Source organism: Heterobasidion irregulare (assembly GCF_000320585.1).
Source record: "Heterobasidion irregulare TC 32-1 unplaced genomic scaffold scaffold_02, whole genome shotgun sequence".
NCBI lineage: Eukaryota > Fungi > Basidiomycota > Agaricomycetes > Russulales > Bondarzewiaceae > Heterobasidion > Heterobasidion irregulare.
The window spans coordinates 383,266-403,000 of record NW_009258198.1 but is presented as its reverse complement, the minus strand read 5'-3'; the positions used below and the strand labels follow the sequence as shown (position 1 = coordinate 403,000).

The 19,735-nt window shown below is 53.5% G+C and overlaps 10 protein-coding genes across 10 annotated transcripts; 5 read left to right on the top strand and 5 right to left on the bottom strand.

Annotated features, from left to right (window-relative positions):
• Positions 1 to 832: 832 nt before the first annotated feature.
• On the top strand, positions 833 to 2,188 carry psl14.1 (polysaccharide lyase family 14 protein; the record flags this gene model as incomplete). Its single annotated transcript, XM_009543460.1, has 3 exons — positions 833 to 1,517; positions 1,630 to 2,040; positions 2,106 to 2,188. The coding sequence occupies 3 exons, from the start codon at positions 833 to 835 to the stop codon at positions 2,186 to 2,188; spliced, it is 1,179 nt and encodes a 392-aa protein (XP_009541755.1).
• A 161-nt stretch (positions 2,189 to 2,349) lies between these two features.
• On the bottom strand, positions 2,350 to 2,924 carry HETIRDRAFT_168592 (uncharacterized protein; the record flags this gene model as incomplete). Its single annotated transcript, XM_009543723.1, has 2 exons — positions 2,350 to 2,856; positions 2,910 to 2,924. 2 exons carry the CDS (start codon positions 2,922 to 2,924, stop codon positions 2,350 to 2,352), a joined length of 522 nt encoding a protein of 173 aa, XP_009542018.1.
• A 208-nt stretch (positions 2,925 to 3,132) lies between these two features.
• HETIRDRAFT_407374 (uncharacterized protein) lies at positions 3,133 to 4,427 on the top strand. The gene is made up of 3 exons (XM_009543722.1): positions 3,133 to 3,470; positions 3,543 to 3,742; positions 3,786 to 4,427. Exons 1-3 carry the CDS (start codon positions 3,203 to 3,205, stop codon positions 4,272 to 4,274), a joined length of 957 nt encoding a protein of 318 aa, XP_009542017.1. The 5' UTR covers positions 3,133 to 3,202; the 3' UTR covers positions 4,275 to 4,427.
• A 553-nt stretch (positions 4,428 to 4,980) lies between these two features.
• qor10 (quinone oxidoreductase 10) lies at positions 4,981 to 6,412 on the top strand (the record flags this gene model as incomplete). Its single annotated transcript, XM_009543455.1, has 6 exons — positions 4,981 to 5,296; positions 5,355 to 5,599; positions 5,652 to 5,687; positions 5,742 to 5,816; positions 5,878 to 6,056; positions 6,114 to 6,412. The coding sequence occupies 6 exons, from the start codon at positions 4,981 to 4,983 to the stop codon at positions 6,289 to 6,291; spliced, it is 1,029 nt and encodes a 342-aa protein (XP_009541750.1). The 3' UTR covers positions 6,292 to 6,412.
• Positions 6,413 to 6,829: 417 nt separating this feature from the next.
• Positions 6,830 to 10,355, top strand: HETIRDRAFT_61107 (glycoside hydrolase family 31 protein; the record flags this gene model as incomplete). Its single annotated transcript, XM_009543568.1, has 13 exons — positions 6,830 to 7,055; positions 7,116 to 7,769; positions 7,838 to 7,915; positions 7,965 to 8,069; positions 8,126 to 8,258; positions 8,381 to 8,413; positions 8,469 to 8,559; positions 8,614 to 8,826; positions 8,886 to 8,928; positions 8,982 to 9,221; positions 9,277 to 9,347; positions 9,396 to 9,478; positions 9,532 to 10,355. 13 exons carry the CDS (start codon positions 6,830 to 6,832, stop codon positions 10,229 to 10,231), a joined length of 2,670 nt encoding a protein of 889 aa, XP_009541863.1. The 3' UTR covers positions 10,232 to 10,355.
• Positions 10,356 to 10,464: 109 nt separating this feature from the next.
• HETIRDRAFT_168597 (Non-catalytic module family EXPN protein) lies at positions 10,465 to 11,159 on the bottom strand (the record flags this gene model as incomplete). Its single annotated transcript, XM_009543721.1, has 5 exons — positions 10,465 to 10,599; positions 10,650 to 10,742; positions 10,803 to 10,823; positions 10,884 to 10,920; positions 10,972 to 11,159. 5 exons carry the CDS (start codon positions 11,157 to 11,159, stop codon positions 10,465 to 10,467), a joined length of 474 nt encoding a protein of 157 aa, XP_009542016.1.
• A 632-nt stretch (positions 11,160 to 11,791) lies between these two features.
• Positions 11,792 to 16,493, top strand: HETIRDRAFT_457246 (uncharacterized protein; the record flags this gene model as incomplete). The annotated part of the gene is made up of 6 exons (XM_009543720.1): positions 11,792 to 11,802; positions 11,866 to 11,980; positions 12,137 to 12,360; positions 12,418 to 12,529; positions 12,854 to 13,122; positions 13,203 to 16,493. The coding sequence occupies 6 exons, from the start codon at positions 11,792 to 11,794 to the stop codon at positions 16,201 to 16,203; spliced, it is 3,732 nt and encodes a 1,243-aa protein (XP_009542015.1). The 3' UTR covers positions 16,204 to 16,493.
• Positions 14,884 to 17,653, bottom strand: qor11 (quinone oxidoreductase 11). Its single transcript, XM_009543719.1, has 6 exons — positions 17,324 to 17,653; positions 17,020 to 17,264; positions 16,908 to 16,943; positions 16,780 to 16,854; positions 16,545 to 16,726; positions 14,884 to 16,491 (listed from the first exon to the last, which is right to left on the bottom strand). The coding sequence occupies exons 1-6, from the start codon at positions 17,637 to 17,639 to the stop codon at positions 16,314 to 16,316; spliced, it is 1,032 nt and encodes a 343-aa protein (XP_009542014.1). The 5' UTR covers positions 17,640 to 17,653; the 3' UTR covers positions 14,884 to 16,313.
• A 437-nt stretch (positions 17,654 to 18,090) lies between these two features.
• HETIRDRAFT_379105 (uncharacterized protein) lies at positions 18,091 to 19,496 on the bottom strand. The gene is made up of 4 exons (XM_009543718.1): positions 19,464 to 19,496; positions 18,719 to 19,390; positions 18,587 to 18,653; positions 18,091 to 18,527 (listed from the first exon to the last, which is right to left on the bottom strand). The coding sequence occupies exons 2-4, from the start codon at positions 19,048 to 19,050 to the stop codon at positions 18,330 to 18,332; spliced, it is 597 nt and encodes a 198-aa protein (XP_009542013.1). The 5' UTR covers positions 19,051 to 19,390; positions 19,464 to 19,496; the 3' UTR covers positions 18,091 to 18,329.
• HETIRDRAFT_311079 (uncharacterized protein) lies at positions 19,103 to 19,585 on the bottom strand (the record flags this gene model as incomplete). Its single annotated transcript, XM_009543717.1, has 2 exons — positions 19,103 to 19,331; positions 19,464 to 19,585. 2 exons carry the CDS (start codon positions 19,583 to 19,585, stop codon positions 19,103 to 19,105), a joined length of 351 nt encoding a protein of 116 aa, XP_009542012.1.
• Between the last annotated feature and the right edge of the window lie 150 nt (positions 19,586 to 19,735).

The window sequence follows — 19,735 nt, the reverse complement described above, 5'->3', positions numbered from 1 at the left end:
AGGCCGAATTCCGACGAGAGGAAGTACACACGGGCCTCCAACTTCATTGTGATCTCCAGAACAAATGGAAAGGAAAAGGTAAATGAATTCTGAGACGGTGCATGCTTCTATGTAAGGGACCGGAGACAGTGGAGGATTCAGACCCCAGATCATTTCTTTGGCTTGCGTTCCCTGTATAACTCCATCTTTACTTACCGGCGCTGCTTCTGATTTGCTCTCTCAATGGCTTGCGAATATGGCGCGACCCTTACTCACTGTAGCGCCCTCAAGTATTCAGCGCTCAGCCATCCGCCGGTGCTGGAGAAACGTTGATACAATAGCGAGAGCACGTTAGAAGCATGAACCATTTCCAGGTCCACGCACATACCCTCCGGCAGTTGTCTACAATGCCATAAGGAACGAGGTAAAGCCCACCTCTTGTCCTCGAGGCTCGGAGCCTGGTCAACGTGTACCAGACGACTCCATTCTGCCGGGCCTTAGACTCTGCGGGCACGAGACTCCATCGCAGCATTTTTTCCGAAAATTACGAGCGGTTTTCGGTTTGCTGGAGCGCAGGAGGAGGGACGAAAATATTTTTAACGAAAAGTAGATGCTCCGGGCGCAGCGAGGAGACGGAGGGCGCGCAAAAACAGGCGGGCAATGCATTGAGTTGGCCAGAAAAGGGAACGGGACGCTCGGCAGCGCTCGGCAAGGGACCGAGGGAGCGTGGGACTGGAGACAATGCCACCCTCGAAGTTTGTCTCGCTCTTCCCTTTTATTCTCCGTCTCGTTGGTCTTCTCCTCCTCACTTTCCTTCATCCCCCCTTCCCTCCCACACTCTACTTCCACCGTCATGTACGCCTTCAACGCGTTCGTCCTCGTCCTCGTCGCTCTCTTCTCCTTCGCGAACGCACTCCCGCTGGGTCACGGGCACATTCGCCGTTCATGTCCTCACAACGCGCGTGCTTCTGCTCTCTCGGCCATCGAGTCTGCATCGTCCGCAGCATCGTCCGCAGAATCCACCCCGCTCTCCTCCACAGTGCCCTCGTCTTCGTCTAGCGCTGTCCCTACCGCTACCTCGTCCAAGGCCGCCGCCTCCCACTCCGCGTCTGCCCCCTCTTCCTCTGCATCCTCTGCGAAGGCCACTGCCACGCGTTCTGCCACAAACAACGCTGTCACTGGCTCCCTCCTCGGTGCCCTCTTCCCCATCGCTCAGCCCTCCACCTCCTGGACCACCCTCCAGGGCATAAGCGGCGCCCTCTCCCTCTCCGACTCCACCTTCAACCCAGATCACGTCCTTTCCTCGCTCACCCACAACTACGTCGCTTCCCCCGGCTCAGACTCGAAGCTCTCCATGCAGGCACACTACCCCAAGGGCTCGTACACCTTCGGCCACCAGCCCCAGGGTGGTATCTCGTTCTACGCCCCCGGCCCGTCGGACGTCGATCTCACAACGGCCAAGGAGGCCACCTTCGGCTACTCCGTCATGTTCGATGAGGGCTTCGACTGGAACAAGGGCGGCAAGCTGCCCGGTCTCTGTGAGTGCCTTGGCATCATTCGCATCCTCGGCTATCCGTGCCATCATTCGTTGTGTGATGTCGCTTTATTGAACCACCATGCTGACCCCCTCGCCTTTTTTTTTCTCCGTAGACGGAGGTGACGACGCTACCGTCGCTGTTTCCTGCTCCGGTGGGCGCCGCTCCGACGCGTGCTTCTCCGCGCGTCTCATGTGGCGCACGGACGGCCAGGGCGAGCTCTACACCTACCTGCCACCCTACACGGACTCGCGCTTCGCCGCAAATGAGAAGCAGTGTTCTGTCGCGCCCAAGTCGGAGTGCAACCCGACGTACGGCGCGTCCGTTGGGCGCGGCTCGTTCAGCTTCGAGGCGGGCAAGTGGACGACCGTGAGCCAGCGCGTGCGCCTGAACGACGTCGGGCAGGCAAACGGCGAGCTCGAGTTGTTCGCGAACGGGGAGAGCGTGGTCAAGGTCGACGGCCTGATCCTGCGCGCGAGCGACGCCGGGCGGCTGCGTGGCATCCAGATGCAGACGTTCTTCGGCGGTGAGCTGCTCCCTTCTTTTCTTTTGTTTGATCTGGGCGCTGAGACTGATATTTTTTCCGTGCAGGCTCTACTTCCGACTGGGCATCCCCCAAGGATCAGAACACGTACTTCTCCGACTTCTCGATGGCCATCACCGAGAAGCTCTGATCCTCTCACTACCCCACCCCACCCACTAACCGACTTAGACCAACTTGACCAACCCACCAATTGACGCCGCTCGTCCAGCACGAGCCCCCGTCCGCTCCCTACTTACTTATATATACTCTAGACGAGCCTGCCCCACCTCACATGGGCCCTCTCTCCTTTCCTCACTGACCCACCCGCCACCCGCACCCAATATTCTCTGCACATTGTATCCACTTGCTTACGTTTTCTCTTGAGATTCTTGCTTTTAATGCGCTTCCGCGACGCGGCGCGCGGGCAGGGCTCCCGCGCGTGCGCGTACGTGCCCCCCCACGATCGTGCTCGCTTACGACCCCATGACGCCTGAGACGTGATGCGCTCGTACTCAGATAATGAGCGCTGCAGCGCCGCAGCGGGGCCGCGGCGGCGTTGGCTGGCTGGGAAGGGGCCGCGGCGTCGCGCTTGCGCGGCGCGGGCGGTCCCCTGGTTGTATCGTTATTATTGTCGTGCGTTATGTCTGCTGGAATAGATGCTGTTTCTGCGCTTTGCTCTTGCTTTTGCTCTTGCGCGTTTGGAAGTTGTGTTGGTCGCACATCCACAATCGCACTCGCACTTGCACCGAGTCGTCCGAATGTGAATATTCTGGTGTTTCGGGCGACGCGGCTGTGATGATGCGGCGCGGTGCAGAAGAGCTGCAGAAGTGGTACAGATCGTGGAAGGTCGAAATATATGGTCTGAAACTGACCCAAATAGATACCATATTCGGGTGGAAGCCCGGCTGAGTCAGCTCCAGTAAAGGTCGCAACACTGCCACAGCTGAGGACGTCCTAGAGGGCACTGTATCGCTCAGTATACTAATAAGTAAGTTAACAACCGTGCAGGCGCCGAGTCTGCGTTATGATCTACGTCATCGCTCGTATCTTCGCGCTCCGGAGTCCGTGATGCGTTCTCACCTTTCAACAGTCTCCGTCTCCCTCGAGTCCAAGCATCCTGTTATCATTCAACTTCGACGGAGTGATCTAGCAGTCGAGATCCGACATGTATGAACTAGCCGACGCTTCCGACGATCACCACAATCACCACGATGGACACGCGCGCCACCATCATCATCACGACCACGACAGCAACGACACGGACGGTGCCTCCCTCGTCCACGCAAATGCAGCGCACTTCGATGCCGAGGCAAACGCGACGGACGACTCGCCCATGCGGCTCGAGGTCGCGAGGCGTCTTGCGCGCGCACTGCGCGCCGCGTACGCGTTCGACGAGGACGCGACGACGGTGATGGACTACGCATGCGGCACCGGTGCGTCCCCGCCCCCGCCCCCGTCCTCGCCCTCGCCTGCGCTCGCGCTGACCGCCGTCGTGCCCGCCGCAGGGCTCGTCTCGCGCGCGCTCGCGCCGCATGCACGCGTGCTCGTCGGCGTCGACGTCAGCCAGGGCGCGGTCGATCGCTACAACCTGCGCGTCGCGAACCAGGGGATCCCGCCCGCCGAGATGCGCGCCGTGTGCGCGGAGCTGCGGGGCGACGCGCAGGAGCTCGCGGCGCTCGGCGGGGAGCGCTTTGACGTCGTCATCGTGAGTCGAGTCGCTCGCTCCCCTCCACGCGCGTAATGTTCAGTCAGGGTCACACGTGGGCTCGATGATACTCCCGCCTGCGCGCCGATCTGTCTTGTTTTGTTTTGTTTTGGGTCGTGTCGTGTCGCGCCGCGGGAAGTGCACGATGGCGTACCACCATTTTGCGGATATCGCGGAGACGACGCGCGTGCTCGCGTTCTTCCTCAAGCCCGGCGGGAGCCTGCTCGTCGCGGACATTATGAAGCGCACGAAGCCTGCGCCCGGCGGGTTGAGCTCGGGCTCGGGCTCGGGCGCAGGCGCAGGCGAGGAGCCCGACGAGGTCATTCCGAAGAGGTACCACCACATCGTCGCGCACACCGCGGGGCTCGGCGAGGCGGACATGCGGGGTGCGTTCGAGGGCGCGGGGCTCGAAGCATTCGCGTTCCGCACGGCCGCGCGCGCGCGGACGTGGGGTAGTGGAAAGGAGGTCGATTTTTTCGTCGCGAGTGGGGTGAAGCCTCTGGAGGACGCGGGGCAGGCGCTTAGTACGTAGGTTCGTCAGCGAGACGGCGCGGGTGTACGATGCGGCAGTTTGGGTCAAGGTTCGCGTGTGTTGTGCGAGCGCGTCGCGCGAGGGGTCGGCCCAGTGCTCGCGACGATGTTCAACTGTATAAAATGAAACTGCAGGCTTCAACCAGTGTTCATCAATGAATCCCATCACTTTGAGGCCTTGAGATCTCAACAGCTGTATGAGGTGAAACTAGGACGATTTTTTTTTTGCATCGCACTCTATTTTTCCAGAGATTTGAGAAATGCAGTCGATCTAGATCGCTTTCGGAGAACCCACGCGCTGCAGGTCCGCTGACTCAGTGGCTGAATGGAGGCTGCATAAGCGGCACGCTGTTTGCACCCACGCCCGCCCCGGCCACACCCACATGCGCTCTGGCGAATGTCGAACAGCAGGACGACTCAAACACTTGGCCTGCTTTCCAGAGTTGCTTCGTCCTTGAAGGCAACATGCATTTCCGACCCATCACCCGTCATGCTGGTGTCAAGTCTTGCCTCGTTTGCATAGCTGGCCTGGAGTCCGGTATGTACCGTACGCTACCCGTATGTCGAGAAATTTCCACCAAGCCAGGCTGAACTTCGTTTAGCCGGTGAGATGATATCATCGAGTTCCTGAGCATCTAGAGCACCTATAAGAGGCGCCAGGCCTAAATATTCTGACTCGTCCATAACCTCCCGTGCGCGCTTCTGAGATGTCTCAGCAAACTGTTTTCCGCCTGAAGGAGGCCCTGGGTCCGTCTGGCTACGTCAAGCTCCGTGAATCCGTCCCTTCCCCAAAGGCGCATGAAGTCCTGGTCCGCATCCACGCGGCGTCTCTCAATTTCCGCGATTACGCTGTCTCCAAGGGTCTATATCCCTTCCCCATCAAGGCCGATGTCGTCCCAGGGAGCGACATGGCCGGGGAGGTCGTCTCTGTCGGCGAGGGCGTAGCGGGCTTCAAAGTCGGTGACCGCGTCAGTGCCAATTTCGACCCGACGCACTTCTTTGGCCCGCAGCCTAATTGGAAGGGTGCGTTTGCTCGGCGATTCCACGCTTGACCATGATTTCACGCGTTCTGCGTGCTTAGGCGGCCTCGGTGCGCCGATTGACGGTGTCCTGCAAGAGTACCGGGCGTTTGACGAGCACGGTCTTCTCCATATTCCGAAACATCTGACGTGGGAGGAAGCGGCCTGCATCCCATGCGCGGGCGTTACCGCTTGGAACGCACTATATGGCGGTATTCCTCTTATCGCTGGACAGACCGTATTGTTGCAAGGAACTGGCGGCGTCTCTATGTTCGGCCTGATCCTAGCTCATGCTGCTGGTGCCAAGGTGGATATGACTTGTCGTATCTCTACGCCACCACTCATGGGTTGTTGGACAGACAATTATCACCTCTTCATCTGACGAGAAGCTTGAGGCAAGTGCTTTGCCTTGTATGACAAGATTATCACCGATTAATGAATTGACATAGATTGCGAAGAAGCTAGGTGCCACGCACACCATCAACTATAAGAAACAGCCCAACTGGGATGAGGTCGCTCTTGAAGTTCGTCTTGCGCTCTAGAACGGGTTTATAACGTTACTCACAATTTTTGTTGTCATTTCAGCTTACAGACGGCGAAGGGGTTCACCATATATTTGACAATGTCGGCGCGCGAGAGATCGAGAGATGCTTCAATTGCGTCGCGGCCGGAGGAACGATCAGCAGCATCGGGTTCCTTGGCGGCCAGCCGACAACAAGCCCGAATGTCCCCGGCCTTGCTCTTGCAAAGGGCGCCATTCTTCGGTGAGCGCTGCCTTTCCTTGCATCCTGATATCTAGCTCACACATCGGTCGATGTCAGAGGAATCAATGTTGGATCGAAGCAGTTGCACAGCGACCTCCTTCGATTTGTCGCGACCAAGCAGCTGAGGCCATACATCGACAAGGTCTTCCCTCTCGACCAATTCCCTGAAGCCGTCGAATACTTATCCCGGGGCGAACATATTGGCAAGATCGTCATCCGTGTCTCTTCTCCCTGAATTCTCAGAATCTCTTTCTACGTTTTGTTGGCCCGCGACGTGCTGATAGTTGTACGCTATTTGGACGAGTATGTAGCCTTCTGGTAAAGTTGTAAGCAATGTAAGCAGTGATTGTTTGGTTTCATCAGCTCTGCTCAGGTAGTCTTATGTTCACCACAACTATCCATCAACACTTGGCGTCACATGGCTTGACTTGATTGTCATCTATAAATGTTCAGATTCAGTGGTCGGCGTTCTATAGCCATCTGTGTGCTAGACGTCAGTGATTTTTCCCTCTGAACGGGCGGTCGCTGACATTATGACGAAATGGACCCCTTCAGCTTTAGACAGGTTCGGTTGGGCGCGCAATCTGCGCGCCTGAAAAAACAGCGTCCAGAACGTGTGATTAATTCGAAGATTTCATGACATTCACGCATCGGTCACATGCAGAAACACCTGACACTCGCGATTCTACTACTTAAGAGAAGTGGGTCCAATTTCAGTTCATACGGCTTGCCCTCACCGCCCTGCGACGCGCCCGCTTCACTGCTCTTCGATAATGCATCTACAAGGGCCTGTCATCGCCGCTGTGCTATTCAGTCTTGCAAATACTCGCGCGGAGTATGTCGATCCTCGCGTTCTAGACAGTTGCCCAGGGTACAACGCGACCAATATCCAGACGACCGGGGCGCACCTCACGGCCGACCTTGTCCTCGCCGGGGCAGCGTGCAACGTATTTGGCAACGACACGGCGAAGCTGTCGCTGGAAGTGACATACGAAGCCGGTAAGGCTGCTATATCACACGTCACGTCCACTCACGGGTGTAACGCATCGCCCGTTTCAGAGACGCGTATTCATCTAAAGATCACCGATCCGTCCGAGGTTCGTTATGAAGTTCCCCAGTCCGTTCTGCCGCGCCCGTCGGCGAGGGAAGACCTGTCTGTCTCCGACGCGCTGATCAGGTTCAACTACACCGCCGCTCCGTTCTCGTTCAGCATCTTCCGTGCCGAGACCCAGGAAATCCTGTTCTCCACCGCGTCCCACCCTCTCATCTTTGAGCCTCAGTATCTGCGCGTGAAGACGAACCTCCCCGCGAACGCAAATGTCTATGGCCTCGGCGAGCACACGGATCCATTCCGCCTCGACACGGCGAACACGACGCGCACCATGTGGTCGCGCGACGCGTATGGCATCCCGGTGGGCACGAACCTGTACGGGAATCACCCCGTCTACTTCGAACATCGCCCGACCGGGACGCACGCAGTGTTCCTCTTGAGCTCGAACGGGATGGACGTGAAGATCCGCAACAACGAGACGGCGACTGGGGCGACTACGCTCGAGTACAACGTGATTGGAGGGGTCCTTGATTTCTACTTCCTTGCGGGGAGTACAACTGATCCTGCGGAAGTGGCGAGGCAGTATGCGCAGGTGGTTGGCACTCCTGCTGAGGTTCCATACTGGTCGTTTGGCCTGCATCAATGTCGTTTTGGATATCAAGGTAAAAACATTGACAATCCCGGTCTGCGATGTCGAGCCTTGACGTCAGTGAACTTTGAAAAACCTCAGATTTTGTTGATGTTGCCAACGTCATTACCAATTATTCTTTGGCGTCCATTCCTCTCGAAACAATGTGGACCGATATCGGTCAGTGAGCAAGCTTAGATTTACCAGCACATGTCTTGACAGCCCGTAGATTATATGTACAAGCGCAGGATCTTCACAACCGATCCCGATTATTTCCCCACATCAAGAATGCGAGAGATCGTCGACTATCTGCATGCCCACGATCAGAAGTTTGGTACGTACCTTCACCTGATATCCAGAGGACAAGGTTTCACCAGTTTGCCTCCGCAGTTTTGATGACCGACCCTGCAGTCGGTTATCTACCTGGCGAAAATTATGGCCCTTACGATCGAGGCACTGATTTGGATGTATGGATCAAGGCTCCGAATGGAAGTGCCAGCTTAGGGCTTGTCTGGCCAGGCTAGTTCCTGATGAGTCTGCTGTCGTCTCGATACTCACTCGGCTGTTTTCTCTTGGATAGGTGTCACAGTATTTCCTGGTACGCGGGTGTTCGCAAGTTTTGCTGACTTATGAGTTTCTGATCAGCATCTTAGATTGGTTTCATCCACAAATCACAGAGTAGGAACACTCTTCATAATTTATCGATGTATTCATAATCGCTTCCCCTGAACAGATACTGGAACAATGAATTCCAGTTGTTCTATAATCCGGAAACCGGTTTAGATATCGACGGCGCTTGGATCGACATGAACGAGCCATCCAGTGTATGAATCTCGATTATTCGTTCGTGCTCGAATATTCATCGCATTTCTCTTCAGTTTTGCACATATCCATGCGATGACCCATTCGCTCAAGCGATCGCGCAAGACCTCCCGCCGCCTCGCACAGTTGCGCCTCCTGATCCCAATGCGCCTATCTTTGGCAATGACAAATCCAAGAGAGCAGCCCCTAGCCACGAGGGTCAGGATGTATTGAATCCCCCGTACAAGATTGATAATGCCGCTGGCGTACTATCCGACAAGACAGCATATGTGCGTAGAATGCAGCAATTGCAGGCGGCAATATGCATCTTAATCATGATGTTTTCTAGAGCAATGTTGTGCATGCCAATGGGCTCATTGAATACGACACGCGTCGGTATCGTTCATGACTTTTCACGAGGGCAGGTATTCACTCGATTCTCTAGATAACATGTATGGGACGATGATGTCCTCCGCTACGCACGACGCAATGCTTGCTCGACGTCCAACCCTGCGTACGTTGGTCATCACCCGCTCAACCTTCGCAGGTGCAGGGAGCAAAGTCGGCAAGTGGCTTGGGGACAATATGAGCACCTGGCAGCACTACCGCCTCTCGATCGCTGGTATGCTAGGCATGGCGAGTGTCTACCAGATTCCAATGGTTGGCAGTGACATCTGTGGATATGGTGCGTGAAAGTCTCCATACCAGAGCATTAACAGTATAGCCTTATCATTGTTTAGCGGCGAATACGACGGAGACGCTCTGTGCTCGATGGGCAATGCTGGGGGCGTTCTACCCTTTTATGCGGAATGTAAGTCAAATAAGTGGTCCACATCACATCGTCTGATCGCGCTTCTAGCACAACGCCGATACGTCGATCAGCCAAGAATTCTACCGTTGGCCACTTGTGACCCAGGCAGCGAAAAGCGTGCTCGACATTCGGTGAGGCTTTTCACATCGTAATGAGCTCCTCTAACATGTGCCTGCATACATAGGTATCGCCTCATAGATTACATCTACACGGCATTCCACACCGCTCACACTGACGGGACGCCCGTACTCAACCCGCTTTGGTTCAAGTACCCGCACGATGTAGCGACGTACCCGATAGATCTTCAATTCTTCTATGGCGACTCTATACTTGTCTCCCCCGTCACCGAGGAGAACTCGACGTCAGTGACGTTCTATCTACCAAAGGACCGCTTCTACGACTTCGCCACTCTCGCTCTGGTCGATGGCCAAGGGGCTAACGTGACCCTTGATAACGTCAACTTTACCACCATTCCTCTGCATATAAAAGGCGGGGCCGTCTTGCCCCTGCGGGCGACTGGGGCCATGACCACAGCGGAGCTCAGAAAGACAGACTTCGAGTTTGTGGTCGCGCCGGGCTTGGATGGAAAGGCGACGGGGTCGTTGTACATCGACGACGGAGAGAGAATTGTTCAAAAGGCGACCACAACCGTGGCGATGACGTATCAACAGCGCTCCTTGACAGTCACGGGCCAGTTCGGATACCACGCTGATGTCAAGGTCGCCCGCGTGCTGTTCCTTGGCGTCGATAAAGCTCCGCAAAAGGTCGAGATCGAAGGGCGCGGGCATAGTGGCCCTGCACCCTTTTCATACGATTCGAAGACGAAAGTGCTCCGAGCAGAGGTAGCAGTTCCTCTCCAAAACTTCCAGATTCACTTCTCTTGATTGCTGTTAATTTCGAACACTCATACCAATCAGACCTAATTCGATTGGAATCGTATAGGAGCCAATACACACACTGATGTATATCTGATTATCTATAGCAATACTCAACACCATTGTAATTACCCCTTCAACAGTGGGCATGTCCCGACATTGCCATTTAAATTGGGAAAACGGTAAGTGATACCGAGCACAACATATGAACCAGCGCACAATGAGACTAGAAGCCGCGGACATCAACAACGGAACGAATTAGAGCGATCGTCATCGTTGAACCACCACGAGCCGTAGATGACGCCTTGATTTTCGTCGGCCAGGTAGTCAAATAGCCCGCGTGATAGATCGAGACCTCCGCACGGGCATCCCGGGCACTGCAAAATGCTTAGAATCTGAAACGACCAGCAGCGAAACTCTGACAAACCTCATCCACCACAGAGGCCTGCGCAGACTTGCCGTTGTAAGTGATGGTGATCTCTTTGAAGCAATGAGGTCCGGGGTAATCTTTCCCGTATTGCTGATTATACGCTGCCGGTGAGCGGAGGTTTCAAGCAGAGGATGTCGATCGATAACGTACAGCAGAGTTCACGGCGACAACCTGCAAGAAAGTTATAGTGAATACTGATATTAGAGGAAATTCAGACGCAGATCTACTCACATATTCGGAGCCCCGGTTAGTATGACCGCAAGCGCCTCTGAACAGTCCATGAGCGACTGGGAAGCGATATGAATTATGAGCACCTTACTTTCCAACATCATAAAACGTGAATTTAGCGTTGTCGAAGCGTTTGTATAGCCTAACGTCGCTCCTGGCTCGACGAGCAATGTCGCGTGAGTGGTGACGAGACGCCTCGTGGGCGTTGCTTTCCGTGAGAGCGAATGCCGAGAGGGAGAGCATGACGAAAGGGAGAGTGATTAAAGTGAATGCAAGCATTATGATTTTCTGAAAGAATGGCTAGGTGAGTTGAAGGAATGTCGAGGGAATTGCGATTGCTGCAAAGGTTGTCGTCCTGGGGGTTGTTGTGAAACGGGGCTCCTTAAGTACTTTACCGAGTCCGGCATCCAAATTGACGATCTTCTGGCTCATGTCCGGCGTTGCTCAAAAGCCTCTCGATTTCAAGATGACGGAACATAGATCATCGCGTAGTACGTCAAAATTCAACACGTACGGCGATCATCCCCGCTTTTTCAAAGCTGAGAGTCGCTGCTGTCCGCCACGAGAAACGAAACAAGAACCAATTCCTTCCGGAAACTCCGTTGTCTTCTCGAGGCTTGCTCCAATCCGCACCCGTCGTCGGCGAGAGGATCATCACTGTAGCATGATGCCAAACTTTCGGTTCTGTCATGCATATTGCATAATGTCACGACATGTCACGACATGTGACTCAGCGCGTCGTTTGTCACATCCGACACCGCCGCACTAACCGCGCCCACGCGTCCTGCACAGCGCCACCTCAAGTTCGACTAAACACCTCTGAACACATTGGGGCGAAACTCACAGCCCTCCTTTGCTCGTGCTAATTTGCCAGGAGGCTGACAAAGCTTGAAGCTAGAATAACCCTTCAAATGCCTCCCACGTGCGTGCCAGACAGGATTTCACCATTGATCTTTGGGCGACGTACTTATGGATTGTCATGCAGGCGGCGAGAGTTCACAGATGACGAAGAAAAGCTACTGATCAAATATATCGCCGCGTACGCTCATCAATTCAATGGTCGTATGGGGAATGAGTTGTTCAAACATCTCACCGACAACGTATGTTCCATTAGTCCGAACTGAGCAGGAACGAACTGTAGTCTATTTCAGGAAGAAAATAAGTGGCCTTGGGCTTCCCATCACCCATGGAAGTCCTGGAGGGAAAGGTATAAGAAGGATCGCGCATGGTTTGATTATCACATAGACTCGTACCAGAGAAAGCGCAACCTCGTCGCGGATCAGCCGGAGAACGGAAAGCGCAAACGCAAACGTGAGGAGGACGAGGACTCTGGATCGAAGAAGAAAAAGAGGGTGCGGACTGTACCTGCTAAGAGGGGTGAAGATGGACATGGGCATGGGCATGGCGATGACGGCGTGGAGGAAGGGGCTGATGGCGTGGAGGAAGGAGCTCAATCTAAGCGCCCAAGCACTGCACCCAGGTGTGTCTTTAATTTCGCACGACTAATGACACGATCTATTGACTTTTTGAATACCAGAAAAGCCTTCTCTGAAGTAGATGACAAACTGCTCATCAAGTTCATCGCCCTCAATATCCCTTCAGAGGGTGGACGATTGGGAAATAAGCCATATCAGATGTTGACGGAAAATGTTCGTCCCGATTGCAATCTTACCACACTGTCTCTCGTTGATATTCATGGATTCAGGCCAACGGATTGTGGCCATGGGCATCTCGCCATTCTTGGCATTCTTGGCGAGAACGATACAAGAATAAGAAAAAAAGCTTCAATAAGCAGATTTGCGACTATCAGAAAGCTCACGGCATCGACCCAAAGTTATTCGTCTCATTTCTACCTCAGAGATTATAGCTGACAGTGAAATAAGGAAGGACCCGATGAATCTAGCACGGCAGCGGCAGATATCGGTGCGGCTGAATTGCTGTCATTTTACATTCACGTCGCTCACGAAATGCAGCCCTATGACGATTCTCAGGACAGTACGAACTCATCTCACCATAAAAGGAAGAAAGGCCCCAGGGATGGAGGCCTCCAGGATGTACCAGCGCTGAAGGCTAGCAATGGACCTGAGGTTACTACTCAAAATGAGAAAGGCAAGGCTCGCGAGAAGCCTCTGACGGCTACAAAGGCAGGGAACACTGTTCCCGCTTCGACCGATAATCCTGCCGAGGAGACCCCCCAGCATCACGGTGCTGGCGAATCTAATGGTGATGATTTTATCCCAAGGTACGTTCATGAGGCCGATAGCCTGACGGCAAAGTGGCCCGGGATCACCGCATTTACTTCGAATGTTGCCGTGAATCTAGATCATCGAATCCCATTCAAAGCCCCGCTGCGACATCGTCGATTCTGTCTCAACCTTCCAACCCTCCGGGAAGCTCGGCCGTCGGATATGGATTACGGCCTACGAAGGCCGTAGCGTCACGCACCATCCACACTCCCACTAGGACAGGGGGTGCTACGCCGCGGGCTGCTGGGTCCTCGAAAGTCCCACGATCTACTCCTCAAACGCCCAGTGGACGCAATCCTCCCTCAGCCTCAACAAGCGATACAACCTACGACCTCACAACGCCCCTCCAGCAGCGTCCCCAAATAGACCATGCGAGGCCTACTCCGAAAGTGGATGGCCCTGATAGTATTGTGGAAGACGGAGACCATGGTACCACAGAAATCGCTCCGGAACCACAACGCATAGATATGGCATCGCTGCCTAGCCCATCCTCACACGTGCAACCGCTTCCAATATTACCCTCTCCCCAAAGGGCGCCTAAGCGACGAAAAGTGGTTCAAGCTATGGACGACGACATCTTCAAATCCTTGCCACCTTCTCCTCAGCCTGACTTTACTTCCCCTCGCCCTGTTCCCACAATCCCTCAAAAGCAGCGCGCGTTGCCTGTACTCGAACAAGGACCGTATGTGAGCGCTTACACGACTATTCAGGGTGACTCGAGGCTTTCACCTAGTGGTCGACGACAAAGTGGCGTGGAGGACGACGTTACCAAGACCGTCTGGCCACCCAAACGAGGCGCTACAAATCGAAAGGCAACCCTACCCAAACACCAAGGGAGCTTTGAGAAACCATCCCACCTTTCCATACCTGCCCCACATCCGATGTTTGATAACGATCCACACCGCTCACATGGATCACCCACGCCTTTGCCTCTTGAGGCGAGCCTGAAATCCAATAAAGCTGCCTTGGTGCAACCACCGTCCCTTCCGGATCGTACCGACACCGCCTTGCCAGGCTCTACAGATCATTTTCCCTTGCAGCGCAATCGTAAATCGACGTCTCCGGTCCAATCCTCGCCTTTGACCAACGGCTCGGACCAACGCAGATCTACCGCTCAGCCGAATGCCGTCGCAACTTCCTCCAGAGTTCAATTGACTCCTGAAAGATCGAAACACCCAGTCGATTCTAGACGTTCTGAACATCCCATACCAGCAGTTCCCGACCCGAAGCCGTCGAATTCACCAGCTCCCCTAAGGGCGTCGCCTGCTCCCGCGTTCAAATTCCCGATGTCTCGTACAACCGACCCTCGACGCAAATTGTTCCAGAAGATGCCGAAGCCTGTCAACGCGATCCCTACTAGGGTAGCCGAGGACGTGAAAAATACCCGCCGGCGGACATTGGCTGGTTTCCCAGAGGAGGTTCCTCACCTTGATCTTCTCTCTGCTACCAAACATCTGCGAGGTCATATGCTTGATCATGATCGCCGACAGTCATTGCCTCCATCCTCCATTCGGTCTGCCTCTCGCCAGTCAACGCTCCCAGAAGTTGTCTATGAGCATACCCTCCATCGCACATCCTCCATCACATCAGCAAATACTGATTACTGGAGCTCATGTCCCCGTCGGCAGTACAATCCGATCTCTCCGTCACGGCATTCTCCAACGTCGGCGTCGGTTTCGGCTGTCTCGCAGTTGCCGGAATCAGAAAGACGATTGACGATGGAGCTTGGAGCCCAGGTGGTGCTTCAGCGTATGGCAGAAAATCATGGCCTCCAAGAGAAGCTGGTTCGAGATATCTGGGAGCGCACGAACAGCTTTGAAAAGACGGATAAAGTCTGTCGGCAGATGCATTTAGCCATGCGACGTGCATATGAAGAGGCCTGTGCTGAGCTAGCACCGTCAGATGAGGATGAAGATGAGGGTAGCGACAAGGACTGGGACGACCACCGCGGGGAAGTTATCCCTCTGTCGCGTTCATCTGCAGAACATACGGCAACTCGCTCGCCAAAGCAGCCGATTCAAGCATCTAACGGCCTGAAATACATCCCATCTCCTGCAGACGCGGTTCCAGAGCACATGACGCCGGCTCTACACACCCGCGCAGCTCAGTTTGTACGTCTTGAGCGACAAGGAAGAGTGGACGAGGCAAAGAAGCGGGAGGGGCGAAGGGCGAGCTACGGAGGCAGTAAGCGTGTCGAAGACAGCCCTCAGAAGCAGTCGTTCACTCAACCGCAAGATGACGAAGGGGATAAACTAGATGACGAGGGGGATAAACTTGATGACGAGGGGGATGAATTCGATGACGAGGATATGTATCTCAATGAAGAAGATATTGAAGCTGGGCCAGCAGTCGAGGACGAGGACGAAGACGAGGGCGAGGGCAAGGGCAAGGATCAGGGCGCAGGCAAGGATGGAGATGAGGATGAGGTCGAGATTACCAAAGAACGCATAGACCTTGAGAAGACAGGCGAAGGCGAGGTTGCAGAAGAGAGTGTGATCGATCCTGGAGAATGGATGGAGGAGACAGGCGGAATCGACGAGGATGAGTTGGACGAAGAATTCATCGAAGAGGTTGCTATGGATGAAGACTTGCTTGTTGAGGAAGGTTTACAGGAAGACCTAGATCCCGCGGAACTGGAGCAAGGTAGCCCTGAGGAGCCGATGGACGACACAGGCGACGTCGACGATGAATCGTTGGGTGAGATAGCAATTGTCAACGAGGATGCTGTGGCTGAAGAAGATGCCTTGGATGAAGATGTCGTTGAGAAGGATGTCCCGCAAGTATCGAATCCCGCGGAACCGGAGCAAGACGATCTCGACACTGTTGACGTCGATGAATCAGCTATAAAAGTCGTCGTGGACTCAGACGAAGACTATGAGGAGCAGGCAGACTTTTTACCCAGGCCCCCTTCTCCGCGTGCCCCAGTGAGCCCGAGTTCGTGGGGTTCCTACGAGGACAAGCTTCTGGTGGATGGTGATGAGGACGCCCTCGATGATCTTGAGGCGAAGATGGGTCCAGGTTCTGTCAAGATACGAACTGCCTGGCTATATAGCCAATTTCTTTTCACCGCGTCTTAAGAAAATCTATATCATAGACTTCTTTCGTGGTGCAAATCATAATTGAATATATAGTCTTCGCACTGCGAAACGTGATTCTTTTTTATACATACAGCTGAAGTATTTTAGAGCTACTGACGAGAAACACGGACCACAATCTTTCCGAAGTGTCCTCCACTAGCCAAATACTCCAGAGCCGAGGGTGCCTCCTCAAACGAGAACACCTTGTCGATATAAGGCCTTAACTGCTTGACCTCGACGAAGCGCAACAGGTCGTGATGCAACTGCTTAGAGCCCACATTGATTCCCCTATACATGATCCTGTCAGCCAGCGATCATTCGTTGACACACTGCATACCGACCTGAGAGTAGCTGCTCTGATGATAGCAAGCATGGAGACATTAGGGTAACTCCCCTGCTGCAGACCACCGAGGAACCCAATAGCAGTGATGACACCACCCTTCGCCACGCAGGTGAAACATTTGTCGATTTCAGTTATTCCCACATTGTCGAAGATGAAGTCTACCCCGACGTCGTTGGTCAACTACAAGAGACTACAATCAGAAACCGCAATCAAGATGGCAGGACTTCTCGTACCTCCAGTACTACTTTCTCCCAGTCAGGGCGCTTCTTATAGTTGATCACATGCGTAGCCCCCAGCTTCGTCGCAAGCTAAGAGTGATGGTTAACCCTGCGATGAGATGAACAGATGCTTCATAGATCACCTCGAGTTTTTCATCTGAAGAGGAAGTTACGATGGTCTATTTAAGAGAGCAAGGTCTTATCAGTCGTTGCGAACTTGTGTAGATCCAAACTTAGGGTGCTTAACAGACGTACCCTTGCGCCGGCGGCATGAGCCAGAATTAAACCTGAAATCGAGACTCCGCCCGTCCCCTGGAACAGGACAGTTTGTCCAGGAATGAGAGGGATTCCTCCAAACAAAGCATTCCATGCAGTGACACCGGCGCATGGCCAGCAAGACGCCTCTTCATAGGTCAGATGAGAAGGAATGTGAAGGAGGCTCGTCTCGTTGAAAACGCGGTATTCTTGCAGAACGCCATCAATAGGCGCACCAAGAGCCCCTGCGCATGAGTTATTTTGATTAGTGAGAGCCAGAGACGAATAGAATATGTGCAATCACCGTCGTGGCTTGACTTGCGACCAAAATAGTGAAACAGATCGAAATTCGCTGTTACTCTGTCACCTATCTTGAAGTCCCGGGTATCTTCACCGAGAGCCACGACCTCTCCGGCCATATCACTGAAAGGTACCACATCTTTCTTCGTTCCCACAGGATAGGCGCCGATAGAAATAACGTGATCGCGATAGTTCAGTGAAACGGCATGAATGCGAACGAGGACTTCATGGGCTCGAGGGGATGGAATGAGCTCCTCAAGTTTGATCAGACCAGATGGACCAGTGGTTTCTTTCAAGCGGAAGACAGTTTGAGACGTCATTGGAAGTAGTATAGATGGTTCGCGATTGATATAGAGGGCCATGACCAACCTTATATATACGTATCTCTACAGCTTACTCACCTCTAGGGGTCCTAAAAGGTGTATTAGCAAGCCATTCACACTCATGACTTATCGCCTGATCAATGATCATGGACGGGGGAACGGAGCCTAGAAGTGGACTCATCAAGCATTGTCGATGACGCCAACACTTGTCGGGTTTAAGCCCTCTTTAAGGTCGACTAGAGATAAAAAATAACCAATGTCAGTGCTACGGTTCTGTAAAGGTGAGAAACAGGATAGTGCCTACCCAACAAAAACCTCACAGATTGAGCAAAGGCCCGAGAACGGGTCGTACCAACTTACCTGGGTGAGATTATCAAGCAAGCACGCCTTCGAGGGACTTGCATGGTCATACCCATCTTACCGAGCATCTTGCCAGAGTAGCATCCGTAAATATAGACGTCTGTACATTTAGATCTCCGAGTCTGACACATAGCATGTAACAGATTATGATGTCTTAGCCGTGCAGTGTTGGGTATGTGCAGCTATACGCGAGCTTTTTACCTGGCGATCGCAACAGAATGCAGCTACCAAAAACACGAGAATCAAGGACTCATAGAAGAGGAGAAAAGGGAATAGTGTGGACTGTGCACGATAACAATCGAACGATGGGGAGGCTTGAAGTCTAAGTCAGGCGCCACTTATCGCTGCCTTTTCTCGTTCATCTCTCCGCGTTTCGACGTATACGAATGTGGTGATGATTTCATCGACGATGGCCTCGCCCTCCGGATAGATTTCGAGGTATGCTTTGTGGGCCTTCCCAATGACGCCATATGAGCGCTGATGGAATCGAGCAATTGGAGTCTTGCTTTCATCATTGAGTGCCAACTGTCAAATTTCTGAGCGCCTACGGTTCGTCGGTGGAATATCTGAAATGCACGGCTCACGGAAGAGGTATCGTTTCCCAACGTCCACTGATACGAACGGCCGTCCGAGGCGGTGAAATCTCGTTTCCTGTATAATCCAGAAACGGAAGTTAGGGAGGGATGGAACACAACGTTCAAAAGTAATGTCGTCACCAGGCTAGCAAATTTGTATAGGGCATATATGTTCCCACAGAGACAGTGTGATCGCCAAATTTGAACATGGTCTTCCCGAACCTATGCCAATGAATCTGTGCGACTTCCTTCTCCTCCAACCGCATAAGATGGATGTCCGTGTCTGACTCGTTGTCACTGCGAACGTGGGCTACGGACTCGTCATGCGCTGTCCCGGAGTTAGACACGAAGCGCGCAACTGTGCTGGTCTTGCCCACTAATTTGAACGGCGTTTCCACTCGATAGAGGGGCATCCCATCTTGATTGCGGTAGACACTATTGATGGGCGAGTTTCGAGAGAGTGTGAGTTGCATAGGGAAGACAAAGGGGATGGATCAGCGGCCAGTACCCTTTGCAGCTCCCCCCCTACTTATAAGGTGACTCGACTCCATACATTCGAAACATAGCGCGAAATCGAACACAGGACGCCCTGGGGTCACAGCATGCGGAGTGAGGAGCGAAAACGCTGATCGAGCACCACATTTTGTATTCTTCGAAGCGCGCCGCATCGGTATCGAAGCGCTTGCAGAGGTGATGGCGTTTAGAAAGTGTCTTCAATTGACATTGTCGGCCAGCCCGTGTAAGAATGATGTCGCTGTCAAATCGCTGTCAGCCGTGTGGTATTCACCAGCGGTTACACTGAATTGATCAGTCCTTATGATCCACAAGGCACCACTCAATCGTACTATGCTTGTCAAAACAGTCAAAGTCGGCAGACCTTGCTCACCTGAAGAATATGACAATGGACGACTCAATCGCGTTCTCCTTTTTAGCGTCAGAGAGATACATATTGACGCATGCGGAAGTCGGGATTCGAGGATCAAATCTGTGACCAATGTGACCGACCATGATTGGGGATATCCGGGGTCCACCATTTGCGCTGTTCTAACTCTGGTCTAAGCATATTGTAAGGATAATCATGACGAGGATTCTGTAGTAGTACTGAATTACTGTAGCATAATCATTATGGCGAAGATTCTGTAAAACATATAATGGTAA